The sequence below is a fragment of the Echinops telfairi genome, unplaced genomic scaffold, assembly GCF_000313985.2.
Source record: "Echinops telfairi isolate 266 unplaced genomic scaffold, ASM31398v2 ScPeMD7_18;HRSCAF=68, whole genome shotgun sequence".
Taxonomy (NCBI): domain Eukaryota; kingdom Metazoa; phylum Chordata; class Mammalia; order Afrosoricida; family Tenrecidae; genus Echinops; species Echinops telfairi.
Genome location: NW_022103915.1, coordinates 46,581,678 through 46,607,310, shown reverse-complemented (window position 1 = coordinate 46,607,310; position 25,633 = coordinate 46,581,678). Strand labels below are relative to the sequence as shown.

The 25,633-nt window shown below is 43.5% G+C and overlaps 1 protein-coding gene across 1 annotated transcript; it reads right to left on the bottom strand.

The window, feature by feature from the left end:
• On the bottom strand, nucleotides 1–25,430 carry RTN1 (reticulon 1). Its single transcript, XM_004698624.2, has 7 exons — nucleotides 25,292–25,430; nucleotides 10,528–10,735; nucleotides 7,907–8,045; nucleotides 5,513–5,582; nucleotides 4,952–4,998; nucleotides 4,808–4,866; nucleotides 1–813 (listed from the first exon to the last, which is right to left on the bottom strand). Exons 1-7 carry the CDS (start codon nucleotides 25,350–25,352, stop codon nucleotides 771–773), a joined length of 627 nt encoding a protein of 208 aa, XP_004698681.1. The 5' UTR covers nucleotides 25,353–25,430; the 3' UTR covers nucleotides 1–770.
• Nucleotides 25,431–25,633: the final 203 nt, after the last annotated feature.

Genomic DNA, 25,633 nt, shown 5'->3' with positions numbered 1-25,633 from the left:
TACATTTAGTGACATTTATTTATGCATTCAGTATCAAGTACATAAGTGCAAATATCCAGAGTCCATGATTTAGTCCATTAGGAACTACAGAGAAAGTAATACACATCGTAATAAAGTTAACGTGCTGGCACGCTTTCAGTCACCATACATGTCAGCCAGCCTGTCGCTCCCATACGACAGAAGTACTGTGTGTCTGTTTGTGGTTTGTTAATTGATTTCATTCTTTATTTAAGTTATACAAAACTGATAACCATGAGTACGGGCGATGGTTTTTACTTTTACACCGTGTGTGTTGGAAAAACACTAGAACATCAGCCTACAAGTCTATATATATTGTTATTAAAGAGTAATCCAACCAGCAACCCAGAGACATAGAAGCAATTTCCACTATTGCATCAATGCACTCAGGAAAAGCCTAGCACAGGGAACGTTAGAAGCTACAGAAGCATCGCAGAGAAGGAGAAGAACACCAAAGGAGGAGGGGGGGTCTTGGGCTCTCACCATCATGCACCTTTTTTTTTTAAGCAACACAAAATAAAAACCACATCTAATACACTTGTCTCTATACTTTAGTGCTTGACACAAATGACTCAAATATCCTAAGGGCACAGAAACAGCCTAAAAACAGCTGTTTTACAGTTTGTCTCTAAAATGATGGTACTGGGGGGTGGGGGAGCGGAGAGGGACAATTAATGTGCAGTACCAAGTGAAACAGCGCTGTCACTGCTGCAGACATTCCTCTTAGCGTCCAGAGCCCAGGGGATATCCGTTTACTCGGTGTGCCTTTTTGCGCCCGGGATTTTAGCCTGAATCCTGAGAAGACAGAATATCAAAAGATAGTAATTAAGGCAATCTTAGCAAGCATTTTAAGTGCTCATTATCTGCTGTGGAACCAAGCAGCTTAGTACTTCAGAAGGCCTTGCAGTCTCTATGTATGGGTGTCAGTACACCTTTGCCATACAGTAGCAAGAATAAAGCATGATACAGAATAGCAGGAATGACTGCTTTCTGAAAGTCCCGTTTTTTCAGATGAAGACTTTTTAGAGAAGCCTGATGACTTCTTTCAGGGTCACAGAAGCGACGACTTTTTAATTAAAAACAGAAACCAAGCTCACCACCATGGAGGCAATTCCAATTTACAGGGACCCCATAGGACAGAGGAGAGCTGCCCTGAGGCTTTCCAAGACTGTAACTCTGCCTGGGGCTACAAAGTCTCAATTTGCTTCCAAGGGCAGCTGGTGATTTTAAACCGCTGACCTTGTGGCTAGCAGCCCAATACCTAATTCACTATGCTATCAGGGCTCCCTGTGGCATAGTTAGGATGACCATCAATTAAACAAACTGAGCTGCTTCTCAATGAGAACAAAGGCACTATTCTTATTAATTATGTTAGGACATCGGCCTAAACAGGGTTGTTTGCTGCATACATTTGTTAAAACATCTCAGATGGCACCCTGTGAATTCCTGGAGCCTTGTTTTCAACAGTGCCTGCAGTGCAGTGTGGACATCTTATTCATATGCAAACTCCTGACAGGGTTAAACACTGACTAGTTCTTCTGGGTAAGGTGCCTCTGTGTATTCCTTCCATTTTCATTTGATGCTTCCTCTGTCATTCAGTATTTTGTTGACAGAGTCCTTCAATACTGAAATTGGAGACGTGGTTTTTTTCCTTTAATTGTTCCAGCTTGAAGAATGCTAAGGATGACCTTCCCTTTCCGTTTCCTCCCTCCAGGTCTTTGAACACGACATTGGACCACTGTTTGAAATCTTCTGTTCAGCTCTTTCACTTCATCAGTTCTTCCATCTGCTTCAGAGATTCTACATTCAAGAGCAAGTTTTGGAGTCTGTTCTGACATGTGTGTGTGTTATGTGGATGTGTGCTTTCAAGACCTTTTTCTTTCTTTGTGTATGACACCCTTGATGTCATCCTACGAGTCTGGTCCTCAGTCATTAGTGTTCAATGAGCCGAATGTATTCTTGAGACAGTCTCTAAATTCAAATGGGGTATATCCAGGGTTGTACTTTGGCTCTCATGGACCTGCACAGCCACCATTTATGTTGTTGGGGAAAAAAGTTATTTCCAAGTAATCAATGTGTAAGTCTCGGTTGACTAGAGAAACAAACTCAAAGACACTGTATTAAGAAAGAGTTTCATGGGAACAACAAGTGATCCAAAATCCATGGTGAGGAGGGTGTAGGAGGCCTGGTAGGGCTTGATCAAGGGCAATGTAACTGAGAAGAATTACTAAAACCCGAATGAAGACTGAGCATGATGGTGGGACAAGAGAAAAGTAAAAGGAAATAGAGGAAAGGACTAGGAGGCAAAGGGCATTTATAGAGGTCTAAATAAAGGCATGTACATATGTAAATATATTTATATATGAGGCTGGGGAAGTAGATCTAGGTGCCTATATTTATAGGGTTAGTATTAAGGTAGTAGATGTACATTGGGCCTCTACTCAAGTACTCCCTCAATTCAAGAACACTTTGTTCTATTAAACTGGCATTCCATGATGCTCACCTTCCCGACACGATCGCTGAAGACAAAGCGGGTGCCTAAGCAAATGTGGTGAAGAAAGCTGATGGTGCCCAGCTATCAAAAGATATAGTATCTGGGGTCTTAAAGGCTTGAAGATACCAGCCTGTGTGATCATGAGGTGTCGATAGGATCAGGTATCATGCATCAAAGAACAAAAAATCCTATCATTGTGAATGAGGGGGAGTGCAGAGTGGAGACCCAAATCCCATCTGTAGGCAACTAAAAATCCCCTTACAGAAGGGTCTCGGGGAGGAGACAAGCCAGTCAGGGTGCAGAATAGCAATGATGAAACATACAACTCTCCTCTAGTTCTTTAATGTTTCCTCCCTCTTGCACTATCATGATCCCAATTCTACCTTACAAATCTGGCTAGACACTGGTACAGATAAGAATTGGAAACACAGGGAATCCAGGACAGATGAACCCCTCAGGACCTATAATGAGAGTAGTGATACCATGAGGGGAATGGAAAGGTGGGGTGAAAGGGGGTAACCGATCACAAGGATCTACATATAACCCCCTCCCTGGGGGATGGACAACAGAAAAGTGGGTAGGGGGAGACACTGGATAGTGTAAGACATGACAAAATAATAATAATTTATAAATTATCATGAGGGAAGGTGGGTGGGGAGGAAGGGGGAAAATGAGGAGTTGATACCAAGGGTTCAAGTAGAAAGAAAGTGTTTTGAAAATAATGATGGCAACAAATGTACAAATGTGCTTGACACAAGGTATGTATGTATGGATTGTGATAAGAGTTGTACGAGACCCCAATAAAATGATTTTAAACAGAAAAAGAAAGAAGAAAAGAAAGAGCTTTATATAAAAGAGCAATTGTATATTGAGAAAACATCCCAGCCCAATCTAGATCAAGTCTATATGTCCGATATTAGCCCATATGTCCGATACCAATCTATAAAGTCCTCTTCAGACTCATGCAACCCATGCAATGATGCCGAATGCAGGAAGATCACAGGCTAGTGGGTGTAAAGTCTTGTGGATCCAATGGTGGATCTCAGTGCTGGCATGGGTCTCCAGCTCGAGGGCTGTAGCGTAGCACATGTGTCTTGTCATCAGGAATATGAAGCAGAGTGACTCTACTGCCTCCAGGGGGGAATACAAGAATTCCCAGAATCCGCAGGAGAAGGCCATGCCCACAACAGAGGTCTCATTGGTTATGGCTGATTGACAGGCTAGACGCCACCCTTTTGCAAGTTGACAGGAGATTGTGGAACTGCCACGGTAAGTCATAGGCTTTGCAATATTCTATCATGTAATCTCTCACATAATTCCTATCACTGAGGCATATTTTCCAATGATCCTTCTTTTTTGTTTTTAACATTCACATTCCAGTCACCAGTAATACCAGTATTTATCAATGCAACTTGATTCCATGCCTGATCAATTTCAGCGTGCAGAAGTTGGTAAAAATCTCTAATTTCATCAAGTATCAGCCTATCACTGACAATGTTGTATTTCAAGATTGATCTTGAAGTGTTCTTTTTGACAATAAATGTGATGCTGTCCCTCTTCAATTTGTCATGCCTTGCATAGTAGGCCATATCGTTGTCTGATACTTGTTGGGGTACAATGATGCAACTTAAAAATATTTAGGTAATAAAACTTTTATAGATACTTAAAACATTTCAAGCTTTTAGAACATCATTTTAAAGGTTTAAAAATAGTATACTATGCATTGCTTAAAGAATTGGTGTTTGTTAACTTAATTGTTTTAATTTCAGTTACATTCTTGCAGATAAATTTCATTTTTCCAAATCAAGCCTCCCTCTTCCTACCAGCCAATCTTGTTCTTGGACATGAGCCAGTCCCCAAGGAAACATTAATATCTTTACTAAAACCATTCACTATGATACTGGAAATAATTCACAGAATATTTTGTTAATTGAAAGTTTTAAAATTATACTTATTTTCTGATATAGTATAATTGGAAAGAGAATGACTACATAATTTAAGTGAGGTCAATCTATTATTTTGCTACTGTTTTATTACCCCTACACCCAATCCACCCAAATGCCTGCCTAAAATAATCCCTTCTGTTTAAATTGGTGCCATCAGGTAAGCATTGGACCATTAACCTAAAGATTAGTGCTTCAAACCCACCAACTGCTCCTTGAGAGAAAAATGAGGCTGCCGGCTCCAACGACGTTTAAAAGCCTCTGTTACCTGAGATAAGATTGCTACGAGACAGAATCGACTTGATGGCAGTGGGTTTGGATTTGGGTTTATGAATTACACTATATAACTTACTTTGCCACAATCGCATTTATGTGATTCCTCACAAGTCCCAGATATTGGTCAATCTGTGCCTGCAAAGAGAAAGAAATCATGAGCACATCCAAAGGCCACCGGGCCCAAATTTAACATGAACATTTGACATCACATGGCACTTACCTGGTGTTTAACATACACTACAGGTAGAGTAAACATTGAAACCACAGCTAGGATGAAAAATAAACACAGTATTACAATTCGGAGAGGTATCAATAAGAACAAGTTTATGTGCATATTTTATGTAGTTGTAATATAACATCTACTCTAGCATTAGTTATAATTATCATCATTCTAGGGGGAAAAATCACAGGCTAGTTCACAAGAAAATTAAATGAAACTAAGCTTTGTGTGGATATTATTTCACAGTCCTTAAATAACACGCTCTCCAAAATGAAAATTAATCTCTATCTATAGCTGTCATCATAAATGAGTATCTATTAGAAGCCAACTAGAACCATCTATGGTTGAACAAAAGCAAAAAAGTTTCAGAATAATAAATTCATTAGTATTATTCTCTGTAATGGAACTGTGATGAGAAGGGAAGTGATCTATCCTCAGGGATAGCTGTGGCATTTGTGCCTGGGATCTACCAAACCAGCCGAAAGCTACCAGCCTCGGAAGCATTGTATTGACGGTGTGTGTGAAACAAGACAGGAGAGGCTCCTTCCTGTTGGCGTTTACCCATGAGCAGCAGGGTCAGGCCATTGAAGAGAGCGCCCACGTACGTCAGGAGCCACATCAGCACTGCAAACTAGAGAAGGAAAGCATTATCAGAGCCCTGAAACTGCAGCGCCTTCAAAAGTCAATTCTAATGGACTCTTATGATTGAATTTGGAGGCAGAACACACCAATAAGGCAATAAAGCATTTTAAGCTCATTGAGAATCATCCCAAAGAGGCTCCATCCCCCAGGTTTCCTGGCACCTGTGAATCTGTTAGGTAATTTGAGAGACCAAATGAAATAACCTAGTTTAGGGGTCAGCAAACAATGGTCCTGTCCTGTTAGTGTGGGGGGAAAATGAGCTGATACCAAGGGTTCAAGCAGAAAGCAAATGTTTTGAGAATGATGGCAACAAAGGTGCTTGACACATGGATGTATGTATGGATTGTGATGAGTTGTACAAGCCCCCAATAAAATGATTAAAAACAAACAAACAAACAAAATAAATAAATAAAAATAAAAATCGTTTTTACATTTTAGAGTGGCAAAAAAAAAAAAAAAAGAAAACCAAGAAGAATATGCTGAGATGGGCAAAAATATGAAACTCAATGTTCAGTACTGATAAAGTTTTATTGGGACCCAACATGGTCTTTCTTTCATTTACTGCTTGCCTTTGGCTCCTCTTTCAGGTTAGAATGGCAAAGTTAAGTAGTTGTGACAAGGACTATGGTTCACAAACGTGAAGACATTTTTTATCTGGCCCTTTATAAAAAAGGTTTATCAACCCTGGATCTAGTCCATGATTTTTACACTACAAACACTAATAGAAATGTTACCTTAAAAGTATTAGGGCAAGTAAGTATAATTTCCTTCGTATCTCTTGTTAATATTACTTGGCATATTCCAATAAAGCCCTACGGGACAAGACCACCTTCTTTACTTGTCTCTCTGCCTTTCAGGGAGCCCTGATGCTGCCGGGAAAGCAGGGAGTTGCTCTATGGGAGAAAGGCGAAGCTAAGGGCTTCCATCAAGATTTACAAGCCTTGGAAACCCTTCATAGGGTTACTGTGAGTCGGGATCGACTCAATGGCAGTGGCATTTTTGGTTCTCTTAACAGGCAGCTCCTGTGTCCGAGAGTCCTGCCCCGGTGTGCACAAAGTGCTCGGAGGGCACCGAAAACTCCCAACAACCTTGTGGGGGCTGCTTTCCCTACCCTGTTCCTGGCCCTGCCGAATCATGATCGACTGACTTTCCTTTGACATGTCAGTCAGAAGGAGATGAGAGCTTACCCAGAGAAGCCCTCTGAAGTCACACAAGCACTAGGAATAAAATATCAGTGCCCCGGAGCTGCTGAGTACTAGAGCTGTGACTCCTTAGCCCTGCAGATCGTTCACCCTCTGCGTGGAAGCAGTTTGGGGACGCTTGGAGTTCTTGTATTTTAGCAGAACTCAGAGATTCTTTCAGGGAAACAAACCAACAAGATCCTTCCACATTTTTGTTTTGTATCCCCCAAACTATATTTTAATTTTAAAATTAATTGTTTTAATTGCTGAAGGAAATTTTTTTCAATTTTTAAAATCATTTTATTGGAGGCTTGTACAGCTCTTATCACAATCCACCCATCCATCCACTGTGTCAAGTACATTTGTACATTTGTTGACATCATCATTTTCAAAACATGTTCTTTCTACTTGAGCCCTTGGTATCAGATCCTCCCAAGGAATTAAAAATGGTAAGAAGAGACAACCTGGTGTGGTATAAAAATGCAGCACTAGAGAGGCTCTGTGAGCCATGTTTGATCCTACCCTGTTTCCCCGAAAGTAAGGCATCCCCCGAAAATAAGACCTACTTAGTTTTGCCTCTCGCTGAAATATAAGGTATCTCCCCCAAAATAAGACCTTCCTGAAAATAAGGCCCCCCAAAGCTACCGTAACTCTGGACTCTGGATTGTAGTGGTAGGCGCCACCGTGCAGCTCACTGTTGGCCGCAGCGCAGCCAGAGCACAAGAAGTGTGCGGTCTCTTTTAATAAAACAATAAACAATAAATGTGTACTATATTCTTCTTCATAAAATAATAAGACATCCCCTGAAAATAAGACCTAGCATGTCTTTGGGAGCAAAAATTAATATAAGACACTGGCTTATTTTGGGGGAAATAAGGTAGCTCTTTCAGTAGCTCACTGGGCAACCTGGGACACGTGTCTTAAACTCTCTTGAGTCATGGAGCTCGGTTGTCTGTAAAAGGAAGGAATTAAATGATCCCCAGCATGCCACAAAGCTGAAGGGTTTCTAACGCTGGAACCTGATTAGCACTTACTTTCTTCTCTTCATTCCTAGGTGGCTAATCAGATACGCCACTGCTGGGAAACATAAAATCAAGGCTGTCAAGTGAATGAATGGGGTAAGCAATCCTACTTTTAAGGAATCCACCAGGTCCTGGACGAGGAAGAGCCTCCTGAGCTCTTTCAGCATGTTGTTCACGTAGAACTGCAGGCAGTCCGTGTACTTCTGAATCTGCTCCTGAGAAAGGGTGATCTCTAGCTCCAGGTAGGTCCTGTCAACACACCCGCGCCCAGAGGACCCGAGGAGGAGTCACAGAGCAGCCGGCTGCGCCAGGTGCCATAACCCCCTACGCTGTCCTTCTCTTCTCTCACTTGGAGGCTGGAGGCATGTATACAGCCACGTGGGACAAAGGGCTCCGCCCCACCGCCTTTCATTGGGAACACAGGATCATGGCTCTTACTGGGGCATTGTGACTGTACCAAAACCAGCTCTGCGGTGAGCTGACAAATCCAGTGGGAGTGATCATTTCACAGTGTGAAACCCGCTAGGGCCATAGAAAAGGCAGCTCATTTAGCCAATTTGCTGAATTCTGCATACTTCCCTGGTCCCCTAAGAATGGAAAAGGTGCCACTTTTCTGGGTTGCCTGCAGAGGAATCTTTTAAATAAGTGAAATATCTGAAAACCCTCACTGCCAGTTCTTGTTGCTCATTAAACCTTGAAGAGTCATGCTCAGATTCTGGAATTTACTTATAGTTTCCATTTAAAGAGCACAGAAAACTCCAATTATCTGGAACATGTTAAAGTGCTCTCATTGGTTCTATTTAGTAATTACATGTCTTTAAACTTTTGTCCAAAGGATTACTTTTAACCTTTGAGTGAATAAACCAGGCTCTCTAAATATCTTCAAGTCAGTCTAGCTCAGCATCATCCCGTCCCATGTTCACCCACATATGTCCATTCTCCTCTTTATCTTTCCTTCCCCCCTTCTTTCAGGACCCTCTCTCTACTCTTTTACACACGGTGATGTCTACCTCGAAGACATCCTTACCGTCCTCCCAGTGCTTACCTCACTCTGTAAACTGGGGTGAAATAGGTCATGCAGAGTCTGGTCTATGTTTAGGGAGTTCGTGTTTAATTGATTTGGGTTCCCTCCCCTTTAATAGAATAGAAAAAGGCTGATCTATGTAGATGGCATGTTTTGATTCAAAATGTACTCCGAGTCAGATATTCCTTTCAATCTGATCAAAATGACTGCGTCAAAGGAAAGTTTTAAATTTCAAATTTTTCTCTATAAGGAAGATAAGACATTTGAACTAACTGCAGACTAATTGTTAGAGCCTTGTTCCTGTACCTGGATACTTGGAGATATGAGCCCCATGAGAAATAAGCTCTCCCATTTAACATAATGGGCTCGGGGACCAAGAACATGTGAGAAACAGGTCTTGCTTAAATGACTAAAAGCAGAGATGTAAGTAGCAGAGGGCAGACTCTGGCCTCTGGGAGAGATGATATTCCACTCCTGCAGCTCTTCTCATGTGTGGAGACGGGAACTTGTGTAGCCAAGCTGTAGCCCAGAAGGTCCATTAAACAGTAAATTAGAAGGTTAAATCCATCCCAAGGTCAAGGATGCCCAGACTATGATTGTCTTCTACCTTCAGTCCAGGAACCAGAAACTTGGGAGGAAGTCTGGTCCACAGCCCTTGTTCCCATAAATAGGTGTCTTTTTCCCTTTGCAGGAGTCTGACGTTGCTAAGACTTGATCCAGCTGACTCGTGAGGTGAAGAGGGGGACAGGTAGGACTCTGAGGGATTGTGAGTGAGGGACTGAAGCTGGCCCAAAGTGATTCTACAGCATCACTTCCGTCTGTTTTAGGGGGCTCAGAACTCTCCCTTGGCTAGAGGCAGTGAGGACACACACCAGCATTTGAGCCTAAACTGTGAGGCCAACACAAGACAAGGGGTGACACTGGCAGAGAGTGCCCCAAGTACCCCGGGTTACATGGAGTTAAGGCAGCAATGCCATCAGTACCCTCGCCCACATTTTATGAATTCTCCTAGTCCATTGCCTTCTTAGATCTTTCCGCCTCCTCTTTGTTCACCATCACATTTCTTCACTGTGAAAATGCTGAGGAGGGCACACTAGGAGGCTGTCCCCAAACCTTGCACTCTTGAGGTGCGGCCCTCTAGGACCCAGAGAGGGCATATCAATCAAAACACCCCATGTCCTGGCTCTGTGATCTTCCCTGACCACGTGAACGTGGCAAGTGGCTTCAGTTATCGGAAGCCATGCTTTCCCCACCTGTGAAAAGGTGTTCTCACACCTGCTCTTCCTTCTTCAGAGTTGAGGATGAAACACTTTAAAATTCAGCGGTTCTCAACCCGTGGGTCAAAACCCCTTGGGGGTGGGGGATTGTCGAGCGATCCTTTCACAGGGGTCGCCCAATTCATCACAGTAGCAAAATTGCAGTGATGAAGTAGCAACGGAAATAATTTTATGGTTGGGGGGTCCCCACAACATGAGGAACTGTATGAAAGGGTCACCGCATTAGGAAGGTGGCGAACCAAAGTTTCAATGATAAAACGTTGACCATCTAGAATGGAGGATGAATTCCATTCGTTGTAGCGGTATTTGAAACATTAACATCCAGACAAGCAATCGGCATTAGAATAGGGATACTGGGGACTCCTTCCCCCAACCTCCCCCCACCGGAAATTCACCCGAGGGTGCAGGGCTGGGGAAGCGGGCCACTCACTTGAAAGGGTGGCCCTCGTCGGTCTTCTGCACGGCTTGTAGGACCGACTTGTAGATGCGGAAACTGATGGTGGCGGAGAGCGCGGCGAGGGCCAGGTAGGCCACGACGCTGACGACGCTGAACTGGGTCAGCGAGAAGAGCAGCAGCAGGAAGCTCCCGAACACGATCCCCGTCTGCTTGATGTCGCGCCAGTACAGCAGGTCGATCGCTGCGGGGCGGAGAGGCGACAGGGACCCAGCTCAGCCCGGGGCGCCACCAGGCCGCAGCGGGGCGCCTTCCTCAAGCTACAGGTTCTCACTGGGCGCTCAGTTCCTACACGTGGTGAGCAGGGCTGCGACGACACGCCCTGGCATCTCGTTTGGGGTTGGAAGAGTCTTTCCCACCCCGAGGGCATTCACAGACAAGAAAACGCTGTCATCTCTCCGGGTGCGCCCCTAGGCGCTGCACCCGTCCCACCGCGACCCGCGCTGTGCCGCGCACTGGAAATGCAGAGGACCCCGCCAAGTGGCGCGTCTCGTTTTCAGGGGGGCATTCTGGTTTCCGGGGTAGCCCGCTGGTGGCAACGCCAGGGACACAAATGCCCCGCTGCTGAGAAGGGGCTTCAGCAATGGAAAGGGACGGGTGGCCCCGGAGACCCTGGTCAATGCCAAAGGCATCACGACCAAGACACCAACCCCAAACCAAACCGAACCAACTCACTGCCATTGAGCTGATGCCGACTCACCGAGTGACCCTATAGGACAGAGCAGAACTGCTCCTGTGGGTTTCCAAGGCTTTTGGGGGGAGTGGAAACCCTCTTCGGCTCCTGTAGAGAGAGGTGGTTTCCAACCGCAGGCCTTATGGTTTGCAGCCCACTAGTAACCAGCACGTGCCCAAAGGTCCTTGGACCAAGGGGCAGTACCAGCCAAGATGAGAAGAAAACCGAAGGGCTAATCACTGTGCCCGGAAGGAACTCTGAGGATGACTTTCGGATCAGGCCATTTGGTTCAACCTGATTGTTTGCCAGCATCCTGTGATTCAAAAGTCTGGATGGAGGGCAAACTTTATGATCGGCCTCACCTCCGTCATGCCACTCAGAAACTAGAATTCAAAAGAATAAAGTCATGGCGCTTCAAGGGGACCCTAAAATGGAAAAATTTAGAATATCCCCATCATCCGGATATGAAAAAAGAGCAAAAGCCTTGCTGAAGAATGTATGCAAACCCTTCTTCGATTAGGCAAACGGCTTTCAAAGAACATTTTGCTGATCAATTTTCAGGAAGAGGAAGAGATGTGAAACTCAACCGAGGGGATCAAGCTGACGGGGCATGGGCGCTGCTCCCACCATATATGGGTGTGCGACTAGCTGAATGAACCGAGCTCACGGCCATCAAGTCGAATCTGACTCAGGAGGACCCCCCAGGGCAGAGCAGAACTGCACCTGCAGGTTGCCAAGATTATAAATCTTCAGGGGAGCAGAAAGCCTCATCTTTCTCCCCCAGGGCAACTGATGGTTTCAAACTGCTGCCCTTATGTTGAGCAGCCTCATCTGTGCCCCACTCCACCTGAGCTCCTCCGTGAATGAAAAACCACACAGCCAGGTGACAACCCTGAGATCATCAAGGTGACAAAAGGAAAGCTGCAGAGAATTGACCCCTTCTTATGCCAACTTGCCTTGGGGCGGCTCAGGTTCTGGTCTAATAGACTGAGGATGTGCCCAGCAACCTGAAGATGGAGAGTCTTATGAGCATGGCCACGCGTTCTCTCCACCGTCTCTGCCCATCCCTGGCCCCAGCCTGCCCCATCAATGACATTAATGCTGACAGACTCCACTAGGCCATCATTTCGTTGGCCAGAGACGTGTTCCCTTTCCCCCCAACACTTCTGTGAGGCGGGAAGGGAGCAGAGGAGAGGATCGCGAGCACAGAGTGGGGTGTAACCAAGAGGTTTTCCTCTTTGACTAGGACTGGTCCTCTAAGTAGGTTCCAGGCCGAGGAAAGGCCTGGTTGCCCTAAAGCCTCCTTCCTCTCCCAGCGGCAACCCACCGCCAGCCACACGGATCGACATTATTCTCCATTAGGAATTCCTTCTTTTGGAACAAGCCTATTCATCTTCAAGGAATTCCTCATCTTTATTTAATGCCAACATCCCACAATGAGATGGCGCAATAAAGAGTGGCTTCTCGTTAACAATAAAATTGGAATGAGTTCACTGGATGATTTTTCTTTTTAGAGAATTTGTTAAGAACCAAACCAAAAGGGCAAAAACCACATTCACTGTCTTCCAGTCCGTACTGGCCTCTGTGTGGGTAGAAAGTCTCATCTTTCTCCTGAGGAGCAGCTGGTGGTTTCTAACTGCCGACCTGGTGAGTAGCAGCCCAGCACATAACCCCTGTGCCATCAGAGCTCCTTGTGCCATCAGGACTCAGAAAATATGAGCCTCTTTAAGCAAAGATCTTTTGAAGACAGAACAGTAAGCAACCCTTGGGGCCCCATGCGTGGATGACAGAAAGGCCAAGGGATCTCTGCAGATGCCTGACTGGCCATTTTTCTGCTTTGCACAGGGGGAGGGAAAGAGCGGAATAAAAAGAAGCCTAGGCGCCATCACTCCGCAGCTGGACCTTGTCCATCTCCACTCACTTATTCAGGACGCATTGCTGCTGTTCGGTACTGTCAAGGCAATTTTCGATTCTATAGGGACCCCTGGGTGCCAGGGATATAAAAATAAATAAGTGGTAAAAGATTTTTTTTGAACACACAAATCATTAAAAAAATAAGCCCTGTTTTGTTTTGTTTTATGACACCCACAAACGTACTGGGCAGACACACTGAAAGCAAATGTATTACAGGCCAGCATGACTGTGCTGAAAGGGGGAGTATTTGATGCTAGGGAAGGCAAGCGCATATCCATTCTGAATAAGAAGGTGCAAGGCAAAGAAGGCATAGTAATGTGTTCATTTCAAGTGGCTGCCCACTTAACAAACTACTTGACCCTTGGGAAAATATTATGCCCTCCAGGTCAGCCATCGGAATCTCTAATCTGCTATTCATCCACAGGTGGTAGGTAGGCAGTAAGGCGAGGCTTTCCCTGAAGAAAATCTAGACAGGAGAACTTTCACTAAGGAACCGTGCACAGCATATCTTTGCATCATCTGGTGAGGTTGCGGAGCCCAAAGAAAGGATCAATATCCTAAAACAGTAGGATGTTGATTCTGGTAACATTGTAACAATCTATGTGAGCAGATTTGGAAATAGTCAAAGACTTTCATACATTACCTTTTTAAAATCTTACAGTAAACGCCTTTAGATAGAACAAATGAGGACGCTAACAGTTAGGAAACTTGCATTCTGACTAGTTAATAGGAGCCAAACCAAAACTAAACAAACTCATGGCCATGGAGTCGCTTATAGCGACCCTATAGACAGGAGAGAACTGCCCTGGTACTTTTCCAAGATCGTAACTCTTTATGGGAGTAGAAAGCCTGGTTTCGAGCTACTGACCGAGATCAGCAGCTCAATGAGTAGCTACAGGCCCCCAGGGCTCAGTTAACAGAGCAGCAAGATCAAATTCTAAATTTGATGCTTCCTCCAAACAAAATGGTTGCATCTCTTTTTGTTACACACACACATTAATTACATGAAGCATTATTTAGGGGCTACCTAAATATAATGTTTATTATATTTATTTAATATTATATATATTTATATATATAGATGCTACACTCTATATAAATGTGATTTTGGAATTAGATATATAAAGTGAAACATTTTGTGTTAAGGGAAAATTAGTTGTATAATCGTAAGAAGTTATGGATCAGCTATTATCTCTGGTAGACACAGGAATGAAGGGCTAACTTTCCCCCCTACTTTTAAGGAATTTAAAAGTTTGGAAGACTGGCCATTCTTTTTTTTTTTAAGTTGAATCAATGCCAACATATTTTTTGTTGTTGGAGGTGGCCAACATTAATTGGATAGTACTGGAATTGATAAGGGAAAAAAGGGGGGGATTTACGAGGAGCTTCAAAAGTTCATGGAAAAATAAAATTTAAATAATGGACATTTCCATGAGCATTTTACGTTTTGAAGCCCTCTGGAAGGAGTCCTGGGCCTTCAATAGGCAAGCACTCAACAACTAACCCAAAGGTTGTGAGTTCAGCCTCACCGGCTGAGGGAGAACAATGTATCATTCTTCTTCCGCATAGATGACAGTTTTGGAAACCCTATGGGCAGTTCTACTCTGTTCTACAGGGTGGCTTTGAGCTGGGCTTGACTGGGCAGCAGTGGGTTAGGATGGCTTATGAATGTGATGGACAACTTGTTAAGATGCTGGAGGAATGAAAGGGGAATACCGTGATTAGTTGTCATGGATGGTGACTAACTCGCTGTGAGAGAAGGAAGTAAAAGCTAATTAAGGGTAAGAGCAACATTTCAAACCTGGTGAATGAGTGATGAGTATCACAGACAGAAATAGGGAAGCTGCAGGTGAACTGGTTTGGGGAAAAGCTGTCACATGTTTTAAACCTACAGAAGCGGGCACAATGCCATCTGAAAGAGGGCACTTTGACACAGCCTGGGGCAGAGATGGAATAAGAATCACGGAAGAGACTATTATGGGTACTTACTTGTTTTAAGATTTTTTTTTTTTTACACTGGGAAGTTAAATTTCCTTTTTAGACTTTGCCAGAGCAGCCTCGCATTAATGAGCAACAACATCAGATACAATGGTACTCAGATGAATATTTAGAGGAGGTAATTTGATCTGTGGCATTGAAATTCAATATTTATATTTATATTCTCTCAATGGAAATATTATGTAAGCCACGAGAACAGACTCTAACTCCATTGGGATGGAAGCTAAGGAACATATTTTAAGGGCCGAAGGAGTATGTGAGGCTATAAAATGAGCATTGTGAGTGGTAGAAAGGGAATCACAAATAGTGTAGGTCAGAGTACTTCAACACAAGGAAACGCTAGAAGAAAGGGGCCAGCCACCGTGTCGGACGATGTAGACAGACCAAGGGAAATGAAAATGAGAGAGGACCATTGGATTTTGAGGCTGGAAGACCCTTCATAACTGGAGAGGGCAGTTTTGGGAGGAATGGGGATGGAAGGCATGTTATAGGGGTCGGGCATCTGGTGGGAAGTTAGTTCCGTGTGATAAAACAAAACCCACTGCCATGGAGTTTGCTTGGATTCATAGTGACCCTAGATAGAGGACAGAGTAGAACTGCCTCTTTGGGTTTCCATAGATCTTGGTGAGAGCAAAAGCCTCAGCTCTCTCCAGTGGAGCCTCACCGCGGGTCCCAACTGCTGGCCTTGCCATGAGCAGCCCAATAAGTAACCCACTATGCCACCAGCATTGCTCCAAGTTAGAACAACGATGTTAAGTAAGTTTAGTTATCGTTTGGGGAATAAAAGCAACTAGTAACCCATTAGGTGGGCAAAACCTGGGAACATTAGTGGAGAGAGAGGGAGGGATGGTTCTCTAAAGAGATATCTGATGAAAGAAAACCTTGCAGAAGGTGGGAAAGGGCAGAAGTAGCCCTTCCTTCTCAGAGGTGAGGGAAGAGGAGACATATGGAAGCATCTGGGGAATGGTGCCTGCGGCAACAAGTATGATTTGAGAACAGAAGAGGGAACAACAAAAGAGGTATATTAACTCAAATCTTGTCTGAAAAGGAGCCATGAAGCCTTCTGGACACTAAGAAGGTTAAGGGCAAGAACTGACGGGAGTAGAAAGAACTGGGTCCTGAGCTACTGAAGGAAGACCAGAGTGTGAGCCGCATGTGGCTCCTGAAACATGCTGATCCTCTGTTCCATGGAAAGTAGATACTGGGCTTCAAAGACTTAGTTCAAAAACGAATGCACCGTATCTCATTGGGCCTTTTTCACATTGATTATACGTTGAAGAGATAATGCCAGGCTGAGAAGGGCAGCTGGGAACCCAGGGGCGAGGGAATAGCAGTGGCTACTTGTGGTCAGAACACGGGCAAATGGCCAGAAACTCTGGTGAGCCCATGGGAGTTGTGGGAGGTGATGCAAATGACAGCTTTTCATATTTTAATTCTGCTTACAGTGGTGAAAACCTGCGTGGGAAGCTTTATAGTACTCAATTCAGAAAAAAAAGCAAGCATTTGAATAAAGTTTCCTTAGAACACATATTAAAAAGATATCATAATAAATAAAATAAATCATAAAAAAGATATGCAACAAATTACTCCACGAAGTCTACAGGTGAGGCACCCTGGTGGTGCAATGGCAATGGCTGAGCGTTCAGCTGCTGACCAAAAGGTTGGGGTCCACACCTAGCAGCCTCCTTGGTGGGAGGAAGCTGGGGTGGTCTGCTCCCATGAAGACTGGGAGTCTTGGAAACCCTTGGGGCAGTTGCGCTGTGTTACTGGGTGCTATGGATCAGCATGAACTTCCAGGCAATGGCTGCGGTTTTGTCTTCAGGTCCACAGTAAAGTACAGAAAGCCCTTTCGTCTTCCAGTATCCTCCTAAGGGAGAATGTCCGGACGAGAGCTAAACAGCTGAGGATGGATTCACTATGCTGAGTTAGTAGGACATGGATATTACTGGATTGCTTGCCAGTGATACATATCAAAGGTATGTGGCTAAAAACCAAAACTATTTTGTGAAAGGCTCTGAAATAAGAGACCAGGGAATCACAGCAACTGGATAAATGGACGGGGCTTTGGTGGTCTCCCCTATGTGTCCCAACCCTCAGTGACAACACACGGTGGCTTGCCTGGCACTGGCTTAGGACTACACTCTCCTCAAGGGCTGTGGGTTTGGATGGCTCTATTATTGCCATTGTTTTTTCATGTATTATTATTAATCATTTTACTGGGGGCTCCTACAAATCTTATAACAATCTGTTTGTCATTGGTTTTGACTTTCATTATGGTGTCCCTGTTTTATGATAAATATGGAAAGATGAAAAAGGAAAAGCTATTACTATCTATTCTTGCCAACCTTCTGTGGTGATATTTTGTTTGCACCAGGAAGTATCAATCCAAGAAGCTAGCTTTTGCAACACTGCTTAAATGCAATGTTTTTCTAGTCCTCTAGAAATTTTGACAAGGAAGTCATTTATTGTAATCAATTATTCCAAAATTTCACTGCCATCGAGGTGATTCCAATGGGCCTGCTAAGCAGACTGTTACCTCGACTACTAACCAAGGTTAGGGGTCCAACTCAACCCGCTGTAACACCAAGGCTCCTCACCAATTACTAGAAGCTTGCTAAAAAAGTAAATAAAAGTGGACAGCATATGATTTCAGTGATTCTTTAAGTATTGTTCACATTATTGTTCTTTTCTATTTGCCTTTTTAAAAAGTAGCACTACTTAAATATGATGCCACCTGAAACCTTTTCTGGACTCAGATGGAATATAAGTAAATTACATTTAAGGTTTTTGTATAATAATGAAGGTCAGGGTGCATAATTATAGTTAGTTTACATGCTATACTTATGTTGTATTTACATATAAGATGTTAGTGGGTGCTCCACCATCTTTCAAATTCATGAATTTTTAATAAACTTTCTGAATACCCTGCAGCTACTAGTGGATGACATAATTGATACACCTAAAATAGTATCCTCTAATAGCATGATTTTTAAAATACCAGTTTCTTAAAATGAAGTGAGAATGAAATTAATGAAAGTTAAGCTCCAACAACACTGGGCATGCCCAACTAATGCAGCTGTAGGTTCTCCCTAATTTAGAAATCCCTCCAAGACAGAGTTGATAGCAGGTCCACCTTCTTCATTGATCCACTCAAAAGATATTCATTGGCCATGGTGATATGCCAGGCATTGATCCAGGTCAAAGGGTATAATTGTTTCATTACCTGAAACCATGGGCCTGTTGACCAGATGTTTGGGTGTTTTTTTATCCTGGAGCACATGCTTTGTGAGGATAAACCTGTTTAGATTTATATAATATGGACCTTGGGGAATGACAGAGATGCTAATACTCAGAAACCAAGAAGTGAAAGTACTACATGGTGTCTAGGTATGACACAGGAGAGGTGGAAGGAGGCCAAAGACCACCTTTCTTTGCTCCAAATTTGTGCAGGCCTATAGACATAAGGCGCAAGACTTCTACTCTGCCCCTCTTCCTTTCCCTTCTTGGTTCTCCTGAGACCCAGAGTGCATTTATGTAAGGTGTCTCACAGTTCTTTTCCAGGTGAACTAAACAGGCATTTACAACTGCCTTGGGAGTCCTCGCCATGATATAAAACATTATTTCTACTTTGAGTGTTAGGTGCTATACTTCGTCTACTTGCAAATACAGCTCTGGAGCACATTCAAATGTAAAATAAAACATGTATATCTCCACACCAAAAATATTTGGACTGCAGCAAATGACTTTCTCTCTGGAATATTGACATAGGATTTAATTTGCATTGAACGATCAAGTCAAGCCTCTTTTCCTTTCTGGTTCTCAATTGGCTTATGGAAATGAAAGTGGCACTAGTTTTAGCACTAGGTTTGAAGATATGGGTTTAGAGCAACCTTTTGGGTCAACTTTTCTTATCCATCCATGGTGAATCTTTCTTTTAAAAAAAAGTTAAGAGGCAAAAATGTCCATCTTTATCTTCTAATTAGTCGTAGAACACAATAGCACTGAGGTCGCTCAGGTAGTACAGAAACACGTACCTGGAAGCAAGCAATCCTTTCAGTTTTCATTTTAGCTTCCTTTACTTCTCTCAAAATCGGCTGAGAAGATTTTAAATATAATCTTGTTTTATAAAAATTATTTTCATGGCTGACCTACTCTGCCAGCTTTATTTTCTATTGGCTAAGGAAACGGTACCATATTTATCAAATATTAACACTGCTCAACCCTGGGTGGCAGCACGTTGGTTGCACGGAGGTGTTATTTTGAACCTTTGCTTGCATAAATTGAAATTTTCACAATGTCCATGTGCCATGCTTAGGAAAAATAATTGAGTCACATTGTCTCTCAAAACTTGGAGATATTACTTGGATAAAGATTTCTTGAAAATGATCCTAACGTGTGGTAAAAGGAGACCCTCTATTTTTTCCCAATTGAGTAATTGACTACCTATATTCAGTACATTATTGGCATAAGAAGAATGTTCTTTCATTTAAAAAATCCTCCAGCTAAATCAGTTTTCTCACTTTATCTTTTAAGAATCTGTGGAGATGGAATTTGTAAATGTAACATTTATATAATAGTTTAGTGCTATCGTGCATATAGGCAAAGACTGATTTTAATAAAAGGATGTATTAGTCTGCTTTTATGTCTATATAAAATTATTTCCACCTAATGTCATTTTCAAAAGACAAGTATTTCTTTGTATTTTAATAAATTTCAATAAAAGGATGTATTAGTCTGCTTTTATGTCTATATAAAATTACTTCCACCTAATGCCATTTTCAAAAGACAAATATTTCCATTACTGTGGCTAAAGTAGACCTTTCTTCTATGTGCTCTGGGATGATTGGCTATTTGATAAATGCTTCAAACCACTACTATCAGGATGGGCTACCCTGAAGAAATGTTTCCTTACCGAGTTGTTAGGTGAGTTTATAAAAAGGGGGCAGGAGACTGCTTATAGGGCTATTCTCTGGGCAACATTTTAAATTCTGTCACTGTTTCGCATGGGGAAGTTCTAACACATTGAAGAGGGACCTGATTAGTAACCCAAAATATATGATAGGTATCAACCCAGGGTCCTACCAAGTGAACTGGCCGAGTACAATAAAACCTGGGGGAAAACATAGTATATCATAAACTGAATGATGAGGATGAATGGTTCTATGCAGTCAAACCTGGTTTCCCTCTTGGTACCTTTTGGATTTAGAATAGTAGTTAAAAGTGTTGGCTTCAGTGCACAGTGTGTCTATTACCTCCATGAATCACTGTCTCCTTTGTCATGAAACCAGATGAACTGGATGGTATCCGGCCAACATTACTGATCATTTTGATCAAAGATTCTACAGAATTCTGATCGGGGGTGAGGGGTGGGCTCGAATAAGGAGTAGAATTTTGAATTCTGAATGGAATCCAGATTTTCTGGCACTGGTTCAACCACTGAAATTACTATCCTGAGATAACTTTTAAACTTTACACTAAATCTGTCCCCTGAAGTCTTCTTTGAACCAAACCACAGGTTAGTTTAATTAGTAAAGAATGTTGTCCATGAGCATTATGTTCAATTTAAAGAATTATCTGTGGGAGAGATCCCATAGGCAATAGCAACCTAAAAAGTTTGATGAGACACTTAGGGATTAATGAGTTAAAGTTAATGGAACAGTTGGAAACGGATAACAAGAACAACGGCCTAACTTGAAGCATGTAATCAGTATCCCTGAGGTGTGTGAGCAGAAATTGTTGAATGATTAGAAATTAGTATATGACTCTGTATATTTTTACCAGAAGGAGGGTGGGGGAAAGCCTAAAGTAGAGATCAGACTGCACTGCATTCAGGGTCCAGATACATTCTATAGCAAATCCCTGACCTTCTCAGTCTTAAACCTGTTTCCTCATCTACAAAATGAAAGCAACAATGATCTCATTGGATGTTTGAGTAAGATATTACATGAAACAAGAATTCAGGATACTGCCTGGCACATAGATATGTATGGAAGAATTAAGACGATGGACTTGAGGGTGATCATGACATGACAAAATTGATACATACTTATCAAGAGAGTTGCCGTGCTGCTAAATTTTGCTTTCCACATTCTATAAAGGGCTAGCCTATGTGAAACCATTCTCTCTAAATGAAAGTGTGATTTTGTAATTCAAATTAGTGTTGAACTAGGAAAAGTTCTAGATTTTAAGTCAAGAAGGACACATTTTACTACTAAATTTGCCACTTACATTAAACCTGGGGGAGTCGGTTGAGCTCTTTGAGTCTCATAATATCCAGTAAATGGAAAGGCTCGAATGAGAGGTTTTAGGCAAAACACAATCTCTTTCAGCATGATGAGTTATTAAGCCCACACCATCACCAGCATCATCTAGCTTGTTCATACTTTTAGAAAAGTCAATGAAGAAAAACGTTCTGTCTCTGAGGCAGATGGGAAAACAATGAAAAGTGAGGGGTTCTGGGATCAGACAGCTTGGGCCAGAATCCAGCCTCTGTCACTTACTAGCTGTGTGTCTTGGAGAAAACATCAGCTCTTCATCTATAAATTTCAGATAATGATAAAACATATACTTCATGGAATCTGTGATGATAAAATGCAATGATACAAGGAGAATACACAGCAAGTGCTCAATAAAGATTAGTAGGGTTGTTATCTGACCCCTGGTGGTGTCAAGGTTATGTACTAGGCTGATAACGGCTCTGTGGGAGTAAGATGAGGCTTTCTACTCCCATAAAGATTTATAGTCTTAGAAACCTGCAGGGGCAGTTCTACTCTCTCTTACATGATTGTTATGAGTCAGAATTGACTCTATAGCACTGAGAAGTGGCACTGAGGGCTAGGTATTGAACTGCTAACTATAAGGTAAGTGGTTCAAACTCATCAGCTGCTCCTTAGAGAAAGTTGAAGCTGTCTTCTCCCATACTGATTTAAAGCCTATGTAGGGTCCCAGGAAGGTAAAACAGACAGATGGCAAAGGGTTAGGTGTCTCATGGCATTAATGTTAAATTCTCATTTCATTTCAAAATTGTAGGAAAGAGCTTAAGGAGCCCTAGTGGCACTGTGGACTAAGTGTTAGACTGCCATGCCCCAAGGCTGGCAGTTCAGACCCACCAGTGCCCAACAGAATAATGATCGGATTATCTAGTCCCATGAAGATTTACATCCTTGGAAACTCTATACAGGGACCTGTCAGCTAGAATGGACTTGATAGCAGTTGTCAGAAAATCTCTTTGGCTGATTTTTCCCCCTTTAATCACAAGAAGTAGCACTTGTACAATATAGCCTAAGGTTGGACTTTAGCTGCCCTTTCTTTAAACATTCTTGTTCAGGACTGAAATAACAAATTGTGATAAACCATATAGCACTTTATGTTAATAAAATAAATTTAAGGTTCCTTGTGCATGTGCATCACAGTCTTTATGACACACTGTAATTTGTTCCAGTAAAGTCTCCATGAAGTATTCAGTCTGATGCAGTTTCTCCACAGAATATAAGAATAATATGGAGGAAACCCAAAGTGCATACTTTTTATTCCCTTCCAAGCCAAGCGTTCATCTTGCTTCAACTTCAGAACACATTATAGAGGATACTACACTGACTTGCAGTATCACAGCTGCTCCTAAAATCAGCGCCACCCCCTCACCCCGCCCCCGCCATTCCATCATTTGTGTACTGGACCTCTGCTCTGATGGTCTATGGAAGGGACTCATTGAGAATGAATACACAGCAGCGTTTGCCATTCTGGAAAATAATTACATTGGCTTGAGGAATGTTGGCCCAATCAAATCAGAATCTCTAAGGTGGGGCCCAGGCATCCTTTATAGTCTTTAATACTATATCTTACTGTATGCAAGTATATACCATACTCCAGGGGATTCTAATGAAGAAATCCTGCTTTTTAAGGGTACAGGAAATAGAAGTGAAGAAGATAAGTCAAAAATACTAAACAACAGCTACAAACAAACACACAACTTAATGAAGATTTATTCAAATGAAGAGTTCTCCCATTGGGGTGGAAAAGGGGAATACTTCACTTATCATTTCTGTTGTGCATATAAACCCGCCCACCTCATTATTGGTTAATTTCCAAAGTAATGGCTTTGTTCTATCTGACAAAGATAAATCAATGGGACTGACGACTATCAAAGGTCACCAAATGTCAACAGTATCAAATTAATCTTCACAAGTAGTTGTATATTGACAAGGAAAACGATTGTCCTCAAAGGACAAATTATGTCATTTTGTGTTTTTTATGACAAACGTTTGTAAATTGTTTTGTTTGTTTTAATTGCCCATGAGAAGGTCAGCTGAGGCACATAAAATTGTGTTTGCCTGGTGGCACTCTCCTTTACCACATACAAATACAGTAAGGAGAAAAAAGCCACCCTTGAATGGCTACTTTGGAGAGGACGGAGGTCCGCCATGCTGACCGTGTACGAGCCTGTTTTCTGTCCAACAGCTCCTGATGTGACACCATGCCGTAGCTGTTTCTCTAGGCTGTGTCTCAAATAAACAGGGTGCGTCTAAACATCTAACAAGAAGGAAAGGTCACAAGGATTTTTACCCAGTTGCCTTTTGTAATAAAGATATATTACTACATCTGGTAGAGAAGCCATGGTGGCTCAGAGGTTAAGGTGCACGAATGAAAACCCAAATGTCAGCAGTTCCACCCCACCAGCAGCTCCGTAGAAGAAGGTGGCATGCAGTCCACTCTGTGAAGACATACAGCCGTGCAAAGCCTAGGGGGCAGTTCTGTTCTCTCGGCAACCACTGCGTGGCACTGGTTTGGGTTGGGGCTGGTATTCCACGTAGTTAACATGGTTTTTTAAAACCATGCCTCTCCGTTGCCATATATTGATTTCCTGGCTTTTATGTTTACTGGGTCCATCGATTTACTCTGAACAGTTGCTTTCCAAAAGCGCCCCCCCCCCCCATTTGAACTAGATAATTGCATTTGTGCCACAGTCACCCAAACCGCCTAGGAACCCTCCCACCCCCTCCCTAGACTGATGTTGACTTTCTCTTTGCCTAATCCCTTTCCCCCAACCAATGTTCTCAGGGGCGCTGAAGAAAAGGTAGCCTCGTGTCTTTGTGAAAAAAAGAAAAGAAAATCACAAGGGGAAGATGGCCCGGGTTTTAAACGTCTCAGCAGCTGCTCCAGGGTAACCTCGGTCCCTCGAGGGATGCTGCAAGACTCTGCAGGTTCCCACGAAGGCATCTTCTTCAGATCCAAACGTGTTCAATATTGACACTTCATCGTACACTCAAGTTTCCCCCACACAATTCATTCTATCAAATTAGCCCCTTCTCCTCCTCATCTCTAACGAGGTAGGTGAGGGAGAGCATCCGAATGTAACAAAGGAGAGAGGGAGGTGTGAGGGATAAGGCGGAATAAAAATGGCTGAAGAGCAAACCCAGCGAGGCTGGAGGTGGCCACACCCAGTGTGGATACGGACTGTGGCAAAATCCATCTGCGAACCAGAGGGCAGGCCGCACTGTTGGTTTGTTTTTCATTCCCCTCCACTTGTTCTACAAAGACTCCTTATTAATAAACAGGTGTTACAGGTTACCTCGATGACAGACCCAAACAAAACTGAAATATTTCAAAATGATCCATCCTTATAGGTGGCTACGCCATCAGATTTTCAGCATTTCAAGAGCCAGCCTGCCTCTCCGCTCTCCTTTGTGTGACCACAAATAACAACACTGAAATGGGTGTGTCCCGCTTAAAAGGATGCTCGGGGGCCCTTTCGGTTAATGGCTCTATCAAGACATAAATGCATGCACAGGCTGCATGAACCCTATGGGAGCATTGAACTCCAGGATGAGAAGAGATGAAACAAGTGTGGAACGACCAACGGACCCCTAAAGAGCTCTGGGAGAGACACCAACCGCCTTATTTAAAATACTAGCAGGGTAACCAGAAAACAAAGGAGGTGGGAGTGGGGGATAACGGGGGCGAGGGGGGGAATGGAAAAAATGAAAATACTGCCAACACCATCCATTTTGATTTTGCAAAACGCGGTTTACTCCCCCCCATGGAAAGCCCTTGGGTCTCAAGCATGCAAAGGTCCCACAGGTGACATGCTGCACAATGGCCGAGTGCGGTGCCGGTTCCGTGCGCCGCGGGCATGCAGTACTGAAAGAAAGCGAATACCCTGACTCCTCCAGTTGCTCCACACACAGTCCATCTTGGTGGAATCGGCCGTGGCCTGCATCCTGCGGGCTCAGGGAGCCTTCCTCGGGGCACTCGGGCGGTCCTGCGCGGGGCTCGCTCGCGGTGGCCGCGCGGCTGCAGGCGGACTGAGGCTGCACCAGGCTGCGCGCCGAGGGAGGGGCGGGCGCCGCAGTCTCCCCGGCAGCGAATCAGCGCGGCGCGGCGCGGCCCCGCAGCCGGCTGCGCGCACGGGCGCGCGGGCGCGGCTCCCCCGGAGCGCGAGCGGAGGGTTCGCGGGTCTGGGGGTGCTGCCCCGGGGATGGCGAAACGCGTTCTGACCCA